An 18246-nucleotide genomic window follows, 5' to 3' on the forward strand; every position below is an offset into this window, starting at 1 on the left:
TAGTTGGGAATGGAACACTGGACTGAAATGACCACAAAACTCACCCTCATGTCATTGCAAACTGGTATGACTTTCTTTCTTCAGCAGAACACAAAAGAAGATATTTTGAAGAACATTGGCAACCAAAAAACACTGAACCCCACTGATGTTTACACAGACACCATATAAAATATCTTATTTTGTGTTTCACAAATGAAAGAGTCATAAACAGGTTTTGAAGGCATAAGGATGATGACAGAATGTTTATTTTTAGAAGAACTTTACCTCTCCTCTGACTATAACACAATAAAGCATGTTTGAGCTAATGAGCTGGTCGGTAATGAACCATTCTCCTTAATGTTCCACTTTACCATATCGATGTTCTCCAGCCATGTGTCCTGCGTCTGTTATCCAGGCTTTAACAATGATCTAATGGCCAGACAGAGACTAAGAGGTGATGTTGATGGAGTCTGCTCGCAGATGGAAATACAGATGTGGGTATTATCAGGGGCTGAATAGGTTTATTTTGGGGGGCTAGAAAACTGTAAACCACATTAAAGAGACCTGCAATGTGCTTCAGACTTCTTGTCATCTGGTGTAGTTCCTCTCAGCAGAAATAATAATAGATGAATGAGAAGAATGTGATGTGATGATGTGTATGAAGAACTGGGAAAATAGACAGATTCTGAGTTGTATCCGTTTGAACATTTGTGCGAGTTTGTAGTCGACCGTGTACACGCTTACCGTTTCTGTTTTTAGCAATAATGTACTGTGGTCTTAAGACTTTGTTTTTCGCAAACCCAAGAGGAGGCAGTTTATTTATCCACTCTGCATTTCCAAAGGTTGCAGTAGCTGTGCGGGGCTTGCCAAGTTAATAAAACAAAGGCCAGTATTAACAGTGTAGGCGTATATATGTCTGCTGGTTTATAGAAAAGGTATTCCGTTTTATTGCCTTGAAACTAACAGCCTGGCTTTGACATGTATTGTTGGCTCCCAGTAATGTTTCACAAACTTTACTTTTCCTTTCGTTTCTTTTCTTTTCAATCCATGTCCTAGTCTGTAACGGAGGTTCCTGTGGGAATGCTCAAAATCGATGCTTTTGTAATGCACGCCGTGTGACAACTGATCTAACGCCGGTGCCACTTTCACTGGGACTTTTTCTGTTTGTAGCTGGTGTCTTTTTAGCGATGTGACACTGACTTCCTGTTTTCTTTTTTCTGTTGTTTTTCCCTTTTTCCTCCTGCTGTTTCTTTCTATTTTTTCTCTCACTTCACCTGTTAGGGACGCTGTGGAACCTGTCGTCCTTTGAGCCTCTGAAGATGGTGATTATTAACCATGGGCTTCAGACGATGACTAATGAGGTTATCATCCCTCATTCGGGCTGGGAACATGAACCCAATGAGGATTCGAAGCCACGCGATGCAGAGTGGACCACTGTCTTTAAGAACACCTCGGGATGTCTAAGGTAATACGATCATACTTTTGCTGGAGATTAATTGCTTGACCTTGCTCTGCCTTCACATTCTCCTGGGAAGTTTCTACTTACGAATTGGGCATTTTTTATATATTCTCTTTTATATCTCAGCATGCACAAAACAATTTTTATCAACAAAATGAAGAGCAAATTATATGGGTATAATGTTTCATCAACTTATTTTATTATTCTCATGCTGCCACAAAGCATGATGGGAAATGTTGTCACTTAAGCCTGTAATGGCATTAATTGTCATACCTGTAGTACACAGAATACACAAGCTAAATATAATCAGCTATCATAATAACAAGTTTATTGGTAATACCAAATTACCTTCCAACATAATATCATTTCATAATGGCTAAAGGGATATTATTGAACCCTCTTATAAAAGTCTTATTTGATTACAGCAAAAAGCTTTTACGCATGTAGTCTATTCTAATTTGATTACTAAAAGGTTGCAAATGAACCAAAGAAGGAATTAATTTGCATACATTGGAACTGTGTTTGATACTCTTGTAAGGAGCATATCTGCTGGTGTCTTAACTTATTTGTATGTTGTTTGGGACACGGCAATGTTTCAGTTACTCAATATGGCTGTGCACTGTGGGCTAGAGATGATTCAATAGCTATACAATTGTTTATCTTTGAGATCTCGGTTTTCATGTGTGGGGACAGCAATCAAAATCTAACGGTTTCTATGTAGTTATATGATATTTAATATATTTATATCATAGTGCTAGACTGGATCTGTAAATTGAAATGCGCTGTTTGGCAATATTTTTTTATAGATGTGTGACAACATCTTTGAAAAATATATAAAGCCAGTGTATTTTTTCCACCCCCACATTGCGACTACAGTTTAAATTCAATGCTGTCTGTCTGTTCTGTATATAAACATATTTGCAATTGTATGACAAGCTTCTTTGCAGGCAATAGTCCTGTCATCTGAGGGTCATTCTAGTAGCTTTTGAATAAGATATCCCGTCACTAAAAGGCTTTATATTGCCATGGTTACTCTGCATTCTGCCATAATAACTGGGTTCAGTTTTGTTCTTGCACTCACTACTGGTGCTAAAAGGCAAGAGAAAATAGCTGTTCATGTGGAGTCTGCTGTTGTTTGTACTCTTTGTCTGTCTTAGCAATAATAAATGGGGTGTGGTTCTTTCTTTAATAGCATTAAATATTTTCCTGGATCAATCATTTGAGTTGCACCAGTTTCACAGTTAACATGACTTGCGGTCAGTGTCAGTGGCTCATTTGAATGACTGTCCATCACTTTGCTAGGCATTGAACATACATTTTATGCATATAGAACGAAGTCAGATATGCATATGGGACATATCACAGCTCCAAAGTCCCCATATCATTCCATTGTCTAACAGAAGGAACTGCAGGTCTTCAGATAATGATACATGTACCTGCCTTTAAAGGAACAGTTCACCCAAAAATGACAATGATGTCTTCATTTACTCACCCTCAAGTTGTTCCAAATCTGTAGAAAGATATTGGTTTGAATGCTTGTAACCAAACAGGTCTTGGGCACTGTTGACGGCCATATTATGAAAATTACAATAGTAGCCAAATTTGCCCCAGAACAGTTTGTTATCTTACATCATTCAACAAAACAACAACATTTAAAAATACTTGTTTGCTGCTGTGGTTGTCAATGGTTATATGGTCTTATAGTGTTTTGGTAACAACCATACTTCCAAATGTAAATATCTTTCTCTGTGTTCATCGGAAAGAAATTCTCGAGGATGAGTAAATGAAGACAGAATTTTCATTTTTGGGTGAACTGTTCCTTTAAAATTATGATGTTTAATGAAAATGTTCCTCCTTTAAACTCATAGACCTTCAACTCATTCTGTTATAATGACCCAGTCATAAGTCAACACCATCCCAGTACCTGCAGTGATCTAGAATCACTTTAATACTGCTTTTGTTTTCTTTCCAAATATATTTATATGACACAGAGCTGTTTTAAGGGAATCTGACATTATCTAACATCGTCCATTCAGTTCAGTCTATCAGCTTTGTTTAGTTTCAGCAGGGCTCCAGACACAGGGTTTGGATGCTTCTAAAGTTGTCAGAAATGGTGTGTGGTATGTCACACAGAGCGAATATCTAGTTCCCTTTTTGATCTTTAATTCCTCGCTCTCCTCTCCCATGGCCAGTTTTTAATTTGAACTGTTCTGTGTGAAGCTGAGCTCAGAAGCTGCAGCGGGACATGGCTGTGTTTTCCTCCCTCTGTTTCCTCTACAGCAGCCAGGCCTCTAATCTCCTGCTGCCGCTTGTGCTGCAACCTGCTGGGCCAAGTCCAACATCTGCTCACTAGTCTATATTTGCTCTGCTCTTCTCTTTCTGTATCGATCTATGTGTTCCCTCCCTGTATTGTGGAGCAGAGGGTGCCTAAGAATCTCTATTTGATACAGCAATTTTGTTTTCGTACCGATGGTATAGATGGACCATCTTGACGGCTATCTGAGTAATATGATCTCATATTTACGATAAATGCATCTGTGTGTGTAAATGCTCATCTTTCGATGTATTTTAGGTAAATAAAGTCAAATAAACCGATCATGTTCTTTGATGTCACTAATGATAATTAAATCACAATAATGAGGAATACAAGAAAACTTCATTTTTTGGTCTTCATTCCCTGTTTCCTGTTTACTTCGAGGCAATTTTCAAGGGATGTCATCATTTACTCACCTTCTTGTCATTTCAAACCTTCACGACTATCTTTGTTCCGCAGAAGACAAAAGTAGGTATTTTGAAGACAGTTGGTAACCAAACAGCACTGGCCCCCATTCACCCCTATGTGGACACAGAACCAATGCAAGCGAATGAGGGCCAGTGAACGGCATTCTTCAAAGTATGTTGTTTTGTGTTCTGCAGAGGAAAGGCATTCAGGTTTAAAATGACAAGAGGGTGAGTAAATGATGACAGAATTTTTATTTGTAGGTGAATTATCTCTTTAAATAGCTACTTAAAGCTAAAGCAGTGTTTTTATTAAATTGGCGAATAATGAATGACTTGTTTTAACTTAATTTGTTGAATGAAAACAAATATTTACTTTTGTTCAGTGATAGATTTTGCTAGTCTTTTTATTACTTTCTCTTCTTTTCTGCGAGGAAGAGCAGTAAATAAGTCCTGAAGGTTACCTTGACCGAGTTTCATCTTGCTTTATTTTCTTTTTCCAATCTACGTCTCTTTAACTCTCTCACTCTCACTCTGCCTCCCCACCTCTCTTTAGTTCATAATCCTCAGCCCGTCTCTTGCCCTGTAGCAGGTTAGTCAATACTATCATGTTCGCCAGTGCTTCAGTGGGTATAAAGACTGGTGCCATATTACAGCCAAGCTTGCTGTGCACTGTATTGGCCGTAGTCTACGAGGCGCTGAAACAAGAATCTGTTTCCACATGATGCCCAGCTCTCAGCAGGCTACCAGCACACATCATCTCAGACATGCGGTTGTACGCATTGCCGCTCCGTCCTCATCCTATCGTTTAAGCCTCAGCTCGGGCTGTATCCATGGAAACCGTATCCAGTGACATCTGTTGCCTAGTAAGCTGCTTGCAGGCACAGTCTTGTTTGCGATGAAGAGTTTCCTGCCTGGCCTCATTTGTTTATTGCTTCCATTATTGTGACAAATGTGCACAATTGTAATTTCTGATTAAGTCCTATCCCGAGCACTTTATTTGACCTGGAGATGTTTTGATGTTCTGGGTTTGAGGCTTAACAGAGCAAAGATGAGCATATCGATTTAACATCTTGTCTGCATGTTCACATTAAAATGTAAAGCTTCAGCGTTTGTGGTTTGTACGTACTGACCTATTATTGTGGGAAGAAGATAATTTCCATTTAAATTATAAAAATACTACAGGTATGCCAATTAATGCCATTATACCCTGTATGGTGCACCCCTGTTTTAATTAATAATCAGAGGTTGTACATTAAAATATGGATTGCGTAAAAGTAGCTGGAGGCCAATAATTGTATTGTGCCAACTTCAAGCCATAGGGATGAAAAAGACAGCTATCTGTAAAACCGCAATCCATCACTCATATTTGGACCAAAGCCACAACAGCTGGAAAACGTTATTCCATATGGGCGCTTTGCTGCAAATGGGTTTAAATATTTGGAGCTGGAGGGGGACCCATTTATTTGGCAGGGTGTGAGATTAATATACGCTTTCTTCAGTTGTCTTGTGATAGCGATGTCTGTGGAGCGAGTTTTTATTTGGTAGGATTTCAACCCCACAATGTGGTTATAAAGAACTACAGCCGAGCAGCTGGCAGGAAAAAAAGATGAGGAATCCAGATGGCTCCTGGTGTCTGCTGAGACTGTGGACACAAGTGACATTCTTGTAATTTCTCTTATATAACAGTAACCTTGTAACTTTCTGTTGTGATCTGCCCTCCATGGGTGTAATAGCGGGCCGCTGGCCGATATTGTTTACGGTAATAAATTAAAATGATAAGAGCCGGCCTGGGATCATTAATGATGGGTAGCCAAAAGTACCTTGGCTGAATGGGGTCTGAATGCGAGTTTAATTGGATTGGATGACCGTGAAACCTTTAACCTGTTTTTTAAAATGAGTTCCTTGCTGGGCAATGATTGCCTTTGTGTATTAAATATTCTCAAAAGACCATAAACTAGGAAGAATTGCACCATTACTGTGCAATACTGTAAGTGTGTTTGTGTGTAAAACTGTTGCTGTGTGTTGTGCAGGAATGTGAGTTCAGATGGTGCAGAGGCACGCAGACGCTTGAGAGAGTGTGAGGGGCTGGTGGATGCCCTGCTGCATGCACTGCAGTCTGCTGTGGGGAAGAAAGACATGGACAATAAGGTGAGTGTCTACTGCAGAGAGCAGCTCGTGCATGTTTCCATATGCATTGAACAATCATAAACCTGCAATATAATGTGCTGTGTGTCTGGTCCTCGTGAACCCTATAGTGTGGGTACCAAATGCCCCCACAAAATGAGTAATACCAATAATTTTTTTACCTTGTGTGGACTTTTTGCGCGATGAGAAAAACATCTTAATCCATCTCAATTTTGTTTATTGGACAGGTTTGTGTGAGGTTTAGGTTTAGGGGAGAGAATATACAGTTTTTACAGTATAATAATCATTACATCTAAAAGTCCCCATAAGACATGGAAACCCAATGCAGCCAATCAATAAAACAAATCCTGTCACATGATCTGCACCCTGGGATGAAGCGGAGGGGTCTTTTGTCACCCTGAGGGGCTTGTATCACTCTGGGTTTCATTTTACAGTAATGATTGGCTGACTGTACAATATTATACTCATTAAACAGCCAAGGCAAAATTAAATAAATGAATAGACATCAATTATTAATTTGAGTCCAAATTGTTTTATTGCGTGACCACGAGAGAACAATATTTAACCGTCCTTTTTCTTTCTTTCTTTCTTTCTTTCTTTCTTTCTTTCTTTCTTTCTTTCTTTCTTTCTTTCTTTCTTTCTTTCTTTCTTTCTTTCTTTCTTTCTTTCTTTCTTTCTTTCTTTCTTTCTTTCTTTCTTTCTTTCTTTCTTTCTTTCTTTCTTTCTTTCTTTCTTTCTTTCTTTCTTTCTTTCTTTCTTTCTTTCTTTCTTTCTTTCTTTCTATCTTTCTATCTTTCTTCTCAGTCTGTGGAGAATTGTGTTTGCATCATGAGAAACCTGTCCTACCACGTGCACAAGGAGGTTCCAGGAGCTGAGAAGTTTCAGGACCCCTCGGCTCTTCAGGGTCCCGGCTCTGCGGGCACTCAGAGAAAGAAGAAAGATGACGCTGGCTGCTTCGGAGGAAAAAAGGCCAAAGGTCAGTATTGAATTCCTCATCCGGTTCATCATCTCATCTATGTGCTTTTACTGCTAAAACAATATTGAGCTTGTACATCACAGAGGCATGATAATCAACAGCATGATGCTGCATGTTCAGTGAGGCCATTTAACCAGCATCATAAAAAACACAGCAGGCCGATAATCGGAAACTAAATAGTGCTGGAGTCTTTATTTGTTAGCCCTCTGCTCTTATGTGGCTCATGACTCAAAGCTGTGGTGTGTGTCTGGGATATCAATGTTGAATCAATATTTATCTTTAAATGGATGCGGTGTTGGTGGCACTACATTGTATTGATTCAGCATTCTGCATTATGACAGAGACATCAAGGGGTTGTCCGAGTACCATTTCTTTACATGGCGACTGGTTTCATGTTTCAAATGACTTAATCAGTTGTCCAGATATTGTCTTCTCACATTGACAGACGCGAAACCTCTTGAGTATATTAATGACTTGAATTAGCAAGCCGATTCCTCTTGAACAGACCTTTAGAGTCACTCATTAAACAGCCCAAAGAGGCAAATGACCAGGAATAGGCTACATGTAAACCGGAAAGATGACAACACTGGTACCGTGCTGTGCCTCATGGACATTTTTAATGAGGTTTGTTTATCTGTCAGTGGCCCTTGAGACATACTTTGAAGATGTAAAGGGTCTATATTTGCACCCGAAAACACCACTGAAAGGCATTAGGGGATGTTTTGAGAAAAGCTGTTAAGTCAGACCCATTTTCTAACCATATCCAAGTTATGGCATAAATTAGTTTCGCTCGCAAAACTCTTGACACTTTCTTTATAAACAGCAAATAAGTGAGGATGTGCTGTAATTTTAGGACGGAAGCAAACCTTTAGCGATGGTTTTAAAAATAAATTGTATGATAAGGTTTATTTGCATAAAAAAGCATGTTTGCTATAAAAAGATTGACAGTGACTTCATTTATGTTTCATTTTTAAATTATTATGTATTTGACGCAACACGATTTAAACTGGATTGCATTGGATATGTAATGAAACCGACATGATCTCACGGGATCTCACTGGACTGTAAGTGTGATAAAATCGACCTGATCTCATGGGAATTCATGACTATTTTACGAAGTGGCTACGTATGTATTCGTACGTATGTTGTGTATCGTAAAAAAACATACGAGTAGTGAAATAAACATAATACTGAAGCCCTGCCCCTAAACCTAACGTCACTGGCGCAAAAGCAAATCTTACTTACATTTACGAATGAGATCGTACGAATTAGTCAAAATTATCCACATCATAAAATTTGAAACGAAATGTTGTGGTAAGATGGAACAACGATTTATTATGCTCATGGGGTCTTTAGCTAATGAAACTGAATTGCTTCTTAACTTTGTGTTTGCTAAAAACCTGTTTTATACACTCTCTCAACTTTACTGTATACTTTAAAGTGGCTCACAATTAAATTCTGTCCTCTTAAAAACACTCTTTGAATACCCCTCTCTTCCCCTGCCTGCTTTTTCTCTTATTGGTCTTGCTGCTGTTGCTGCGTTGGCTAACTTTAGAGGAATGGTTTAATCAAGGTGAGTCTTCCTGCTTTCCTCTAAATGTCTCTCTCTCTCTTTCTCTCTCAACATACATTGTAGCTCCCTCTATCTTCATCAGAATAAACTCTTCATCACCTTTCCCTTATTTAAATGCTGGCAGGTATATAAACCATTTGCTAGGATAATTTAACCCAACAGCTGAGTTCGTTCTTTTTTTGACCCAAGTCTGGGTTGAAAATAACCCAGCCAGCTTTCTGTTCAATGGAAGTAAAGGCAATGACAAAAGGCACCACGAGTACAAAGTACCACAGTCCTCTGAATAGCAGCTTTGTGTGGGGGACAGATTGGAAAGTTTTGATTATAAATTGTGAATTCCAAATGTACAATACACACAAGAGTCCGTGTCAACACCCATTATTGACATCAAATCTGGAGCGATCTTGATACAGCATCTTGAAAAATATGTGGATGCAAATACAATTTGAGAGCTTTTGTAGCAGAAGATTTTTCAACTTCAAAAATGTGCTTCTTAAAGATGCTGTTTGTTACGATGGAGATTTACATCCCCTGGTCACCACTCACTTTCATTGTACAGAAAAGCATGGACTTTTCTATCAACATTTCTTCAACATATTTTATATTCTTATGAAAGAAATTAAATCTGTACAGAACAACATGTGGGCGAGTGTTTTGGTTGTGCTATCCCTTTTAACATTAACTTGTGTGTGAACAAGTATTCCTGTTCTTCACTCAATTTCAGACATCTGTCTTCCATGACAAAGGCTTTGCATTATTAATTGTGGTTCCCTCTCTTGGGAGCGTGTTTCTGAAGGATAGAGTTCATCTCTGCATATCTGTGTAGCATATAGCTCAATTCATGTGTGACATGTCTGCGACTGTGTGTGTGTATTTGAGACTCAAGTGGATTTGACATTTTCATACCCGCATAGTAATTCCTCTCATACGGTGACACTTAACAGCTTCTTCCCCTCTCATACTCTCTCACTCTCGTCTTTCCCTTCTTCACGCAGGGAGGAAAAACGGAGAACATGACAAAAACTATGACACATTGGACCTACCCAAGCGCACAGAACCCACTAAAGGTAGGTCTTCCTTTGACACCCTCGAATTATTACATCTTTAAGCTGTCAGTCTTCTGAAAAGGGAACAGGAAATGGCCTGACTCTTTGGTCTCTCTCTGAAAGAGAGGAATCTGTCATATAGGCAGGCGAATAGCTTGTGGGAAGTAAATTCGAGCAGCGTACTGTCTAAAGTAAGCTTATATTACTCCAAATGTTCTTCTTGCTGTTACTGTAGAGGACTATTGAGGATTGCGCTGCAAAGTATTGTGGGATGTGATAAAGCTATGAACATCAACAAAGATTTCAGGAAGCTGAATTTTGAGAAGAGCATACAAAGATCCTCTGGGAGATTTGGGGTATCGAGTAACAATGCTCTTCTGCACAAGCATTTTCTCATTGTGTCAACACAGTCTTAAATCCTCTAAGGCACAGTGTTAGTGTATTTCAGTACGACTGATATCCCTGGCTCCCTTCAGGTAGAATGAGAGTGATTTACTATAGAGACAGGCAAGGTTGAGCCCGACTAGAGCCTGATGGGTTAAACCATCTGTGTAGGGGTTCTATAAGAGGGGCTCGAACCTTCAACTATAGTGATTGTCTAAAATGAATCACAAGAGATTCGGGTACAGTCATCAAAGAGCCTCTTTCCACCTGACGGACTGATCTAGGATCATTTTAACTCAAGAGCTGCACCTAGTGAGGCAGGAAAAGGTTTTATTAAGGCTAATCTTTTATGTATTACTGTAGTAGAGTCGTAAAGAGGAAAGAAAACGTATTGTAATACAATGACCTGGTTTTCTCCATTAAAGAGGAGAAATAGTGTTTTCTAAACTCTCTTTCATTGGAGAAACACCACAGTTGGATTATGGTGAATGAAAAAAAGTGATATGAACTTAAGAAGCGACATCGAAGCTTTTGTCGTGTGATTTGGAGAAAGAAGCGGGAACAATCTGATCTGTGAATAAAGTATTGCTTGTTGGTTTTAGGAATGTTGTGGGTAATTTCTGCCACGCAGTACATTTTCATGTCCCAATCATAAAAGCATATGCCATAAAATATTACACTTGTAAATTGTAGTACACTTCAGCACCAAGTGGTTGTGTTGCCTCAAACGGTTCCTTGATGGCATCATCTTTACGGATGAGAAAGATATTATTTTAGTGAGATATACAACAGGCACAACTTTAAACTATTGATTCATGAATTCTGTTATTTTTTATTTTAAGCTGAGACTATGTAAGATAACTGTCAAGCCTTCACTTGGGAACTTTAAATTGATCCCATCCTCTTAGTTTCATATTTTTTAACGGTTACTGTATGTAAATAATTTAGTTTATAGACAGTTTCAAAGCAACAACACTGCGCATCCTTGTTTTTGCGGCCCAAACTTAACTTCCACTACACATTGGCAAAGAACAGAGTTCCTGCAGATTATTTCAAAAAACAAACAAAAGAAACAGAGAAGAACCGTTACTTGGCAAAACTTGCCTCTTCAATATTTTGAATTTAGACAAAGCTCAACCCCTAGATGTCAATGTCCCAAATGATTTCTTCAAATGCGACAAAGTTACACGACCCATTTTGTATTTAATAAAATTAACATCCATCAAAATACAACAAATCGTTTATTAAATACAATTATTATACAATAAAATTATGATAATATAAATTAGTATTAATATGAATTAAAGAAAACAATGAATTTTTAGATTATTAGCCACTATCCAGACCAATTAACAAACACAGACCGGACGTTAACTTTGGGCAGACGCGTCGGTTCAGATGAAACAGTCAAAGGGTGCTTTGAAACAACAGGAAAAGGACTTAACAGGAATTACCTTAGTAGTAACCAGAGAAAAAAAACGTAGTATATGGGGTTTGTGTGAAAATGTGCTGACTGTTGCAGAACTGAACAAGGCAGTGTTTATGTGTGTGTACTATACAGTTTTTACTGCAGTATAGTCAGTATGTCTAAGTAAAGCCCCCACAATGTATAGATGGTTTCAGTGTCAACATCATAAAAAGACATTACGTAGCCCAAACCTAACTTCCAGTAGATGTTTCACAAGTCTGTTTTTTGTGATTTTTGTTTCACTGAGTAAATACTTAAGATGCTGTCAGGATCTTTACAGTTCACACAATCCTTCACACTTTCATAAAGGTATAATGGCAGCTGCTCCTAGTCAATAGCATTTCTCTCTGTCATAAAACACATTAGCATTAAAAATGAGGATGTTGTTGAACTAGATTATATGTAATTGCAGCGGTATATCGATGTAAGCTGATTTACTCTTTTATCGCCCGAGTCAAGCATACAGAAGAGTTTAAATAAGGATTGGTCACAATGTGGTTTAAAATGAAGGGATGGTTTTGATAGAAAGCACAACAAAAATATCTTCACTTCATATCTACCTCATTTATTTTGACTTTTCGTGATGTTAATTACCTCCTGCCGTCACCGGGGTTTCTTTTAGGAACGTTGAGTGAAGTTTTAAAAGCTTTTTTTATACAATGTCCACATGCTGATATGCACTCTGTGTGACCATCGGTAGAGGGATAATTTCACAAGCAATTAATAAGCAAACGTGCTGTTGCACTGAATATCAACGTTGCTGTGATTTAATCAAATGGCACGAGCAGCTTAAAAGTTTGAGTGTAATATTGATTTAAAATAAACAAAAGAATGTAATATCGGTCATAATTCACAGTTGTTTCGGTTGTTTTTTCAGCTAATAACCATAGTTAAAAGCAAAACCAACACAGATATTTGTGTTTGACACTAGCCTCACCTGGCCCTTTACTTGGAGTGTAATGTGCACACAAGCTTTCGCATTTGTCCATGAGAAGACTATTAGGGTTTAGAAAAGCTACGAGATCAGATACTGTAAACACTAAAGCTGAGCTGATGTCAGATGGGTTCGGCAACCAGCAAGTTAATTCATTTCCAATGAAAAGACCAGAGGCAACTGAGTTTACTGTGCATTAGGACTTAGTCGTGACAGCCGTGCTTGGAGCATTGAGCATTTTTGGTCACTTAGCCGGAGCAGAGACATACTGTATAGCCATTGTTTATTCACTGAGCATCTTTGTTGAACTTTCTGCCTCTAGCATTTGGAGGTACCTCAGAGAGAGGACCTGTTTGAAAACCGCAAGCCATGAAACATTTAAAGGCTTCTCACGGCAACATTCACATCCATGGGAAAAAGAAGGGAGAGCTGTAATTTGGGATTCTGTAAGAAATTGAGAACAACAAGGAGGGCATTATGAGCATATGTTAACCGCGATGACATTTAAACCTTTTTTCGCTCACAAACTTTTTGTTCTGGGTGCCAGCAGCGATGTGCCATTAATACTCCTATTGTATTTGACAATTTTTCATGTAAACAGTGCTGTTAAGCCATACATTTCCCTTTTAAAAATGGTGTAGTATCAATGTTATTTTTATTTATATAGTAGTAAAACCATGGTAGCCACAAATTTAGCTTTTGCTACGGTAACCATAGTTTTACCGTGAAACTTGAACTAAAACTGTGGTTATACAAATGGTAATCTGCCTAAAAACATGGATACTATAGAAATTCTTTACAGCGATGCCCCTTCAGTTTAAGGTTTTTTGGAGAACCTTTTTATCATCTGAAGAGCCTTTTTTGTCACAAAGAACCTTTTGTGAAACAGAAAAGTTCTTCAGATGTTATAGGTTCTTTATGGAACCATATACACATCGTGAAGCACCTTTATTTTTAAGAGTGTATAACCAACTCTAACTAACCAAACAACCATGGTTAAGGATCACAAAGGACCAAAATGCAGTTGTCAGTTCTAATGGGTTAATACAGTAAGGTTTACACACCGTTTGGGTATTACAATCACATTCTGTAACCAAGGTGATTTAAAGATGAGGTAACACACACAGTTTCTGCCAATCTCATATTCATCTTGAGTACCTATAGAGTAGTATGGCATACTTCGTATCTTCGAAGAGTATTTCGTTTAATTTACAAAAGACAGATACAGCTGTACTTCATTTTTGATTATAAAAGAATGATGGCATCTATGAGGTTTCCTAGCAAACTATTTTAAAGCCTGCTTATACAAACCATGCAAAGGTTTCAATTCTGATTGTCCCGCTTGTGACCATGTTGTAACACAATAAGAAAAATGAGAAAAGATTAAGGAATGCAGAAAAACCTTTGCAGCACATGTGGTTTATTGATTCTGCAGTGACACTTCACTAACTATTCTTTAAAATGCTTTTCAAATGTTAACTGAGAGTCTAAAATTACTCCAAGATATTTAAAATCCTGCACAATTTGTAGTTGTTCACCATTTACTAGAATATCTGGTACAACCTCCTCCTTTTTAGTTGTAAAATACATAAAAGCTGTTTTTGGATGTTAAGTGTTAAACAACACTGAAAAAGCCAGTCAGAACTTTTGGACATAGCAGAAGTCAATTTTAGTGCCTCCCGTTCTTTCGTTCTATCATTTACATAAATCATTTGAAAATGTACTGTATTTGAATATGTACCGTATACATATAAAACTCCCAACATAAATAGTTCACTGCATAAAGTACATGTAACCCATAACTGTGTACATCTAATCTTTAAAAGTGAATGAATTTGATGTGAAAGCTTAACTTCCTGGTTTTGATCACTTCATTTGTTACAGTAAATCTACAGCAATATATAACAAACACTGTAGTTTCATTAAAACTACATTCTCCTGCAAAAGATTTAGCGGCAGCATTTGAGCTTGATACATTGTATATTTATGTTTTCTCTTTTACCTTATTGTTAATCGGCGACAAAAAGCCTTTTAATTATAGAGATGAATCACTTTCTACTTAAAATTGTAATCACAAAGTATATTGCTTGTTCGCACTTTGGACGGCATCTCCCAAGGTTATATCGCTCTGATTCAGATAGATAATACATTTGTTTCTCTTCTCCTGAAGAGTTGTGCGTGCCTTTCATCGCATTAATCCGTATCTCATTTAATTTGCCTTTGTTGCCTGCTGACATCTCTGCCGGTATAGAGATGTACGTATTCTCCAAACAGGGCTGAGCGATCCAGATGAGATGGCTCACTTCTTCCCACGGTGCCTGACGGCTTTGTTTGTGAACCCTCGATTTAATTTAGAACGCTTCTAAACAACGGGAACGGCATTCCTAATTGTTATGTTTTACAGCAATCCACACTTGAGAGATTCATTTGGGCTATCTGTTCAAGTCCTCCATTAGTAGCGTAATGGAAACTGCTGAGATGAAGTCCTTAGCTATAAAACTGAAGATCAAGCTTTTTTCTCATATGCTTTGTTAATGAACTCCGATTCTTTAGTGTCGCCGCTGTTTATCAGAGCTGTACATTTAACATTTACACTATCATGCCTCATCCGGCCCCACTTTATGTCAACACTGTCTGCCTCCCACATGCTGTGAGATGCCTCTGTGATTTTAAAATGACTGTTTCCCTACTTCTAAATCTCAAACACTTAAACTTGCCGTTTGAAGGTATTTACTAGCTGAACATACTTTAAGAAACAAACTAGAGGACAAGGCATTATTCACAGTGCACTCTTTTTAATATTTTTATTTAACATTGTATAAAATAATTGTAACAGCGTTCTGCGTAGCTGAAAGTAATTGTATCGTTGATTCAGATAAAATCGTAATTTTGACATCACTATTTCCCATGGTAAACTGTTTCCAAACATTTACATGTGTTAATGTAACACACTTCAATTTAAAGCAGGCTGTGTATTTAAGATACAGTACACATTTGATCATATTTTATGTTCTTTGGGAGTCAAACCTCTTGGCGTTGGAGCAAGAGCAACCACATCCCACGCCAGTCATGGGTGGGGTACTGTCGCGCCTCCATCTTCCCATCTCTCTCTCCGCCCATGAGGAATGTAACACCCAGACAATCACCCAAACAGCTCCCTGTCATCTTCTCCCATCCGCCCTTCACGGCATCTCTCCCTTACCGCCTTTTCCCCGTGTTAGAAATCACACACTCTTGAGACTGACATCAGAGTGAAACACACACATCGGCCAAAGATGACTGCAGCCTCTCATCATGGCAGACGTGTTTGATACACACACAGAGATGGCTTGCATTAGTAATCATTAGGTGGTCTTGATAACCCTTAAAAACAACCCAGTTCCTCTGAAGGACATAAACAAGCTGGCATGCACACATCCTTCACGGAAGGTCTGTGTTCGGGAGGAATATTCATTTGAGACATTTCGGTGTGTGCACCAGGGACAGTGATACCACCCATGGAGGTGCCAGTCTGTGAAGGAAAATTGCCAATGCCATTCTGTGGCCTGCCAATCATAATCACACCAACTGCTGACAATATTGATTCTATTGTACCACAGCAAGCAGCACAGCTTACAATCAACAACAGACCATCAGCTTTTAAGTGGCATGATGCTGAGAGGCATAATAAGATGCCATTACATATGCAGTGTTTGGATTACTTTATTAGCGCACTGTCGTACTTTTAAATATATTCACTACCCCTTAAAATTTTTAGGTCTCTTATTCACAAGCGTTGTGAGCTTTTGTTTACACAAGCAAGTTGGCATGGTAATTTCACTTATTTCCGTTTTCGCATCATGTCTCAAAAAGACGCCTAGAGACCCCTGGAAGGTCTGCACTGCGCCCTTCTCAATACAAATATGGGCTTGAATTCAGTCCAGTGTATTTTGTTTTATAAAGTTGTTTTAATTTTCTATTGAAAGAAAATTGTTCAACAAAACAATCTTAATAATTTCTATAAATGCCATAAAATGTTTTATATTTTTTTCCAATATGTTTATATAATATCTTTAATATATACATTTATTGATAAATGTCTAATGCAGTTTTTTATTTCTGTTTGGTAACCGATGGCCATGCATGGCAACAGTTGCATCGCATGCTCTTTCAAGTAGTGAACCACTGATATATTAATATACACTCGTTCCCTGTGTTGTGTACATGCCCCCTGCAGTTGTGAAATCAGGACACTGTCAGACAATTATTTTTGTGAATGAACACATTGTTATTGTGACCTGACAATGCATGGTCCTTAGTGACATTTGGCACAGGCACAGGAAAGACCGATGTAACACTGGATTCATGGCATCACACACAAGGCACAATCAGGTTCAGGTGTGCCCCCATCACCCTCATTTAATTCTACCAGCAGTGTTTCATTGTCACATACCATCTTTTGGGCACCCGCTCCATCACAACCCTGCACCTGGTCCAGCGATAATGATCCCTGATCAGTCAAAAAAGCATCCTTCCATCTAGATCTTTTGGAAGCGCTTGCAAATAGTGTGTGAAGGCTGCAAGAAACTTAATGATGGATGTAATAGGTGATACGCATCATTACTCATATGTTATTGTTTTCTGAAAACAAGTCTGGCAGATAGTGTCTAATGGGGATGTGCCGGGCTGCAGGTATACAAGAGTTTGACCTCATTACATATTTGTGTTAACTGAGATTTGAATGCTCATATTTTGCTCACGCTTTGAAAGATTATATATATATATATAAAATCTCATCAGCTGAATATTTGGTTGGGTTTGCTTTATGATTTCTATTATTCAACAAGCGCTTAATGATAGTATTGACGTTTATTAGTATTGCCATTGAGTTATTTTACACACCAGAGTCTGGCTGGGCAGAAGAGCTATGAATTCTGTATTATCATCCAGTGCATGTTCATGATACAGCAACCCATTCTTCACCGGCCTAATGGCGAATGCAATAATTACAGTGCTGAGTTAAACTACAGGGAGGGAATAGAGTGAGATGTACCCTCCCAAAGGGGCCTTTGTGTGCAGCTTTTCAGCTCGAAGAGGATGTTTCTGGTTCTCCAAGAGATGCTTCACATACACACACATACTTGAATGCAATTAGGCACAGATTACTCGGCAAGCCGTCAGCCATGTCTACACAAAGAGCTGCCAGAGTTCATTGTTTCCTGTTGCGCCAACACGTCTCTTTATAAATTGACTCTTTAAAGTGAAAACTGTCATCTGCAAAGCGTGAGAGCGGGTGAAGCGTCGGAGACGGCCGCACTTTATTCTTTAGGTTATAATTTGCGGGGCAGGTTTTTTGTGCCGATGAAGAATGGGGCGTCAGAGGTTGGCAGATAGGAGATGAAGTGCCAGAGAGGAAGATACGGAGCAGGTGAGAGAGGGAAACCGAGAGCGTGTGATTATTTATCACATGCTAGAGCATGAGACAGGAGGAAGGTGGGTTGTAAAGAATGGGATATGACATCAAGCCTGCAAAGGGACATCTTTCTCCAAGGCAAAGCAGATCAGACGTATTGTGTGCTGCC

General features: G+C 38.6%; 1 protein-coding gene across 10 annotated transcripts in view; it reads left to right on the forward strand.

Annotated features, from left to right (window-relative positions):
- arvcfb (ARVCF delta catenin family member b) overlaps positions 1-18246 on the forward strand; it is a gene marked incomplete at its 5' end in the record, with an annotated part of 157619 nt that overhangs the window by 122938 nt on the left and 16435 nt on the right. For 8 of the 10 annotated variants that reach the window (XM_079486516.1, XM_079486520.1, XM_079486522.1 and 5 more), the window contains 4 exons: positions 1261-1444; positions 6190-6307; positions 7109-7280; positions 9849-9920. In XM_079486516.1, the coding sequence (XP_079342642.1) occupies positions 1261-1444; positions 6190-6307; positions 7109-7280; positions 9849-9920 (546 nt within the window). Of the gene's footprint in view, positions 1-1260; positions 1445-6189; positions 6308-7108; positions 7281-8835; positions 8854-9848; positions 9921-18246 lie in introns of all 10 variants that reach the window. The other 2 variants (XM_079486514.1, XM_079486517.1) reach the window with 1 other exon arrangement.

This window comes from Barbatula barbatula (genome assembly GCF_947034865.1).
Source record: "Barbatula barbatula genome assembly, chromosome: 2".
Taxonomy (NCBI): domain Eukaryota; kingdom Metazoa; phylum Chordata; class Actinopteri; order Cypriniformes; family Nemacheilidae; genus Barbatula; species Barbatula barbatula.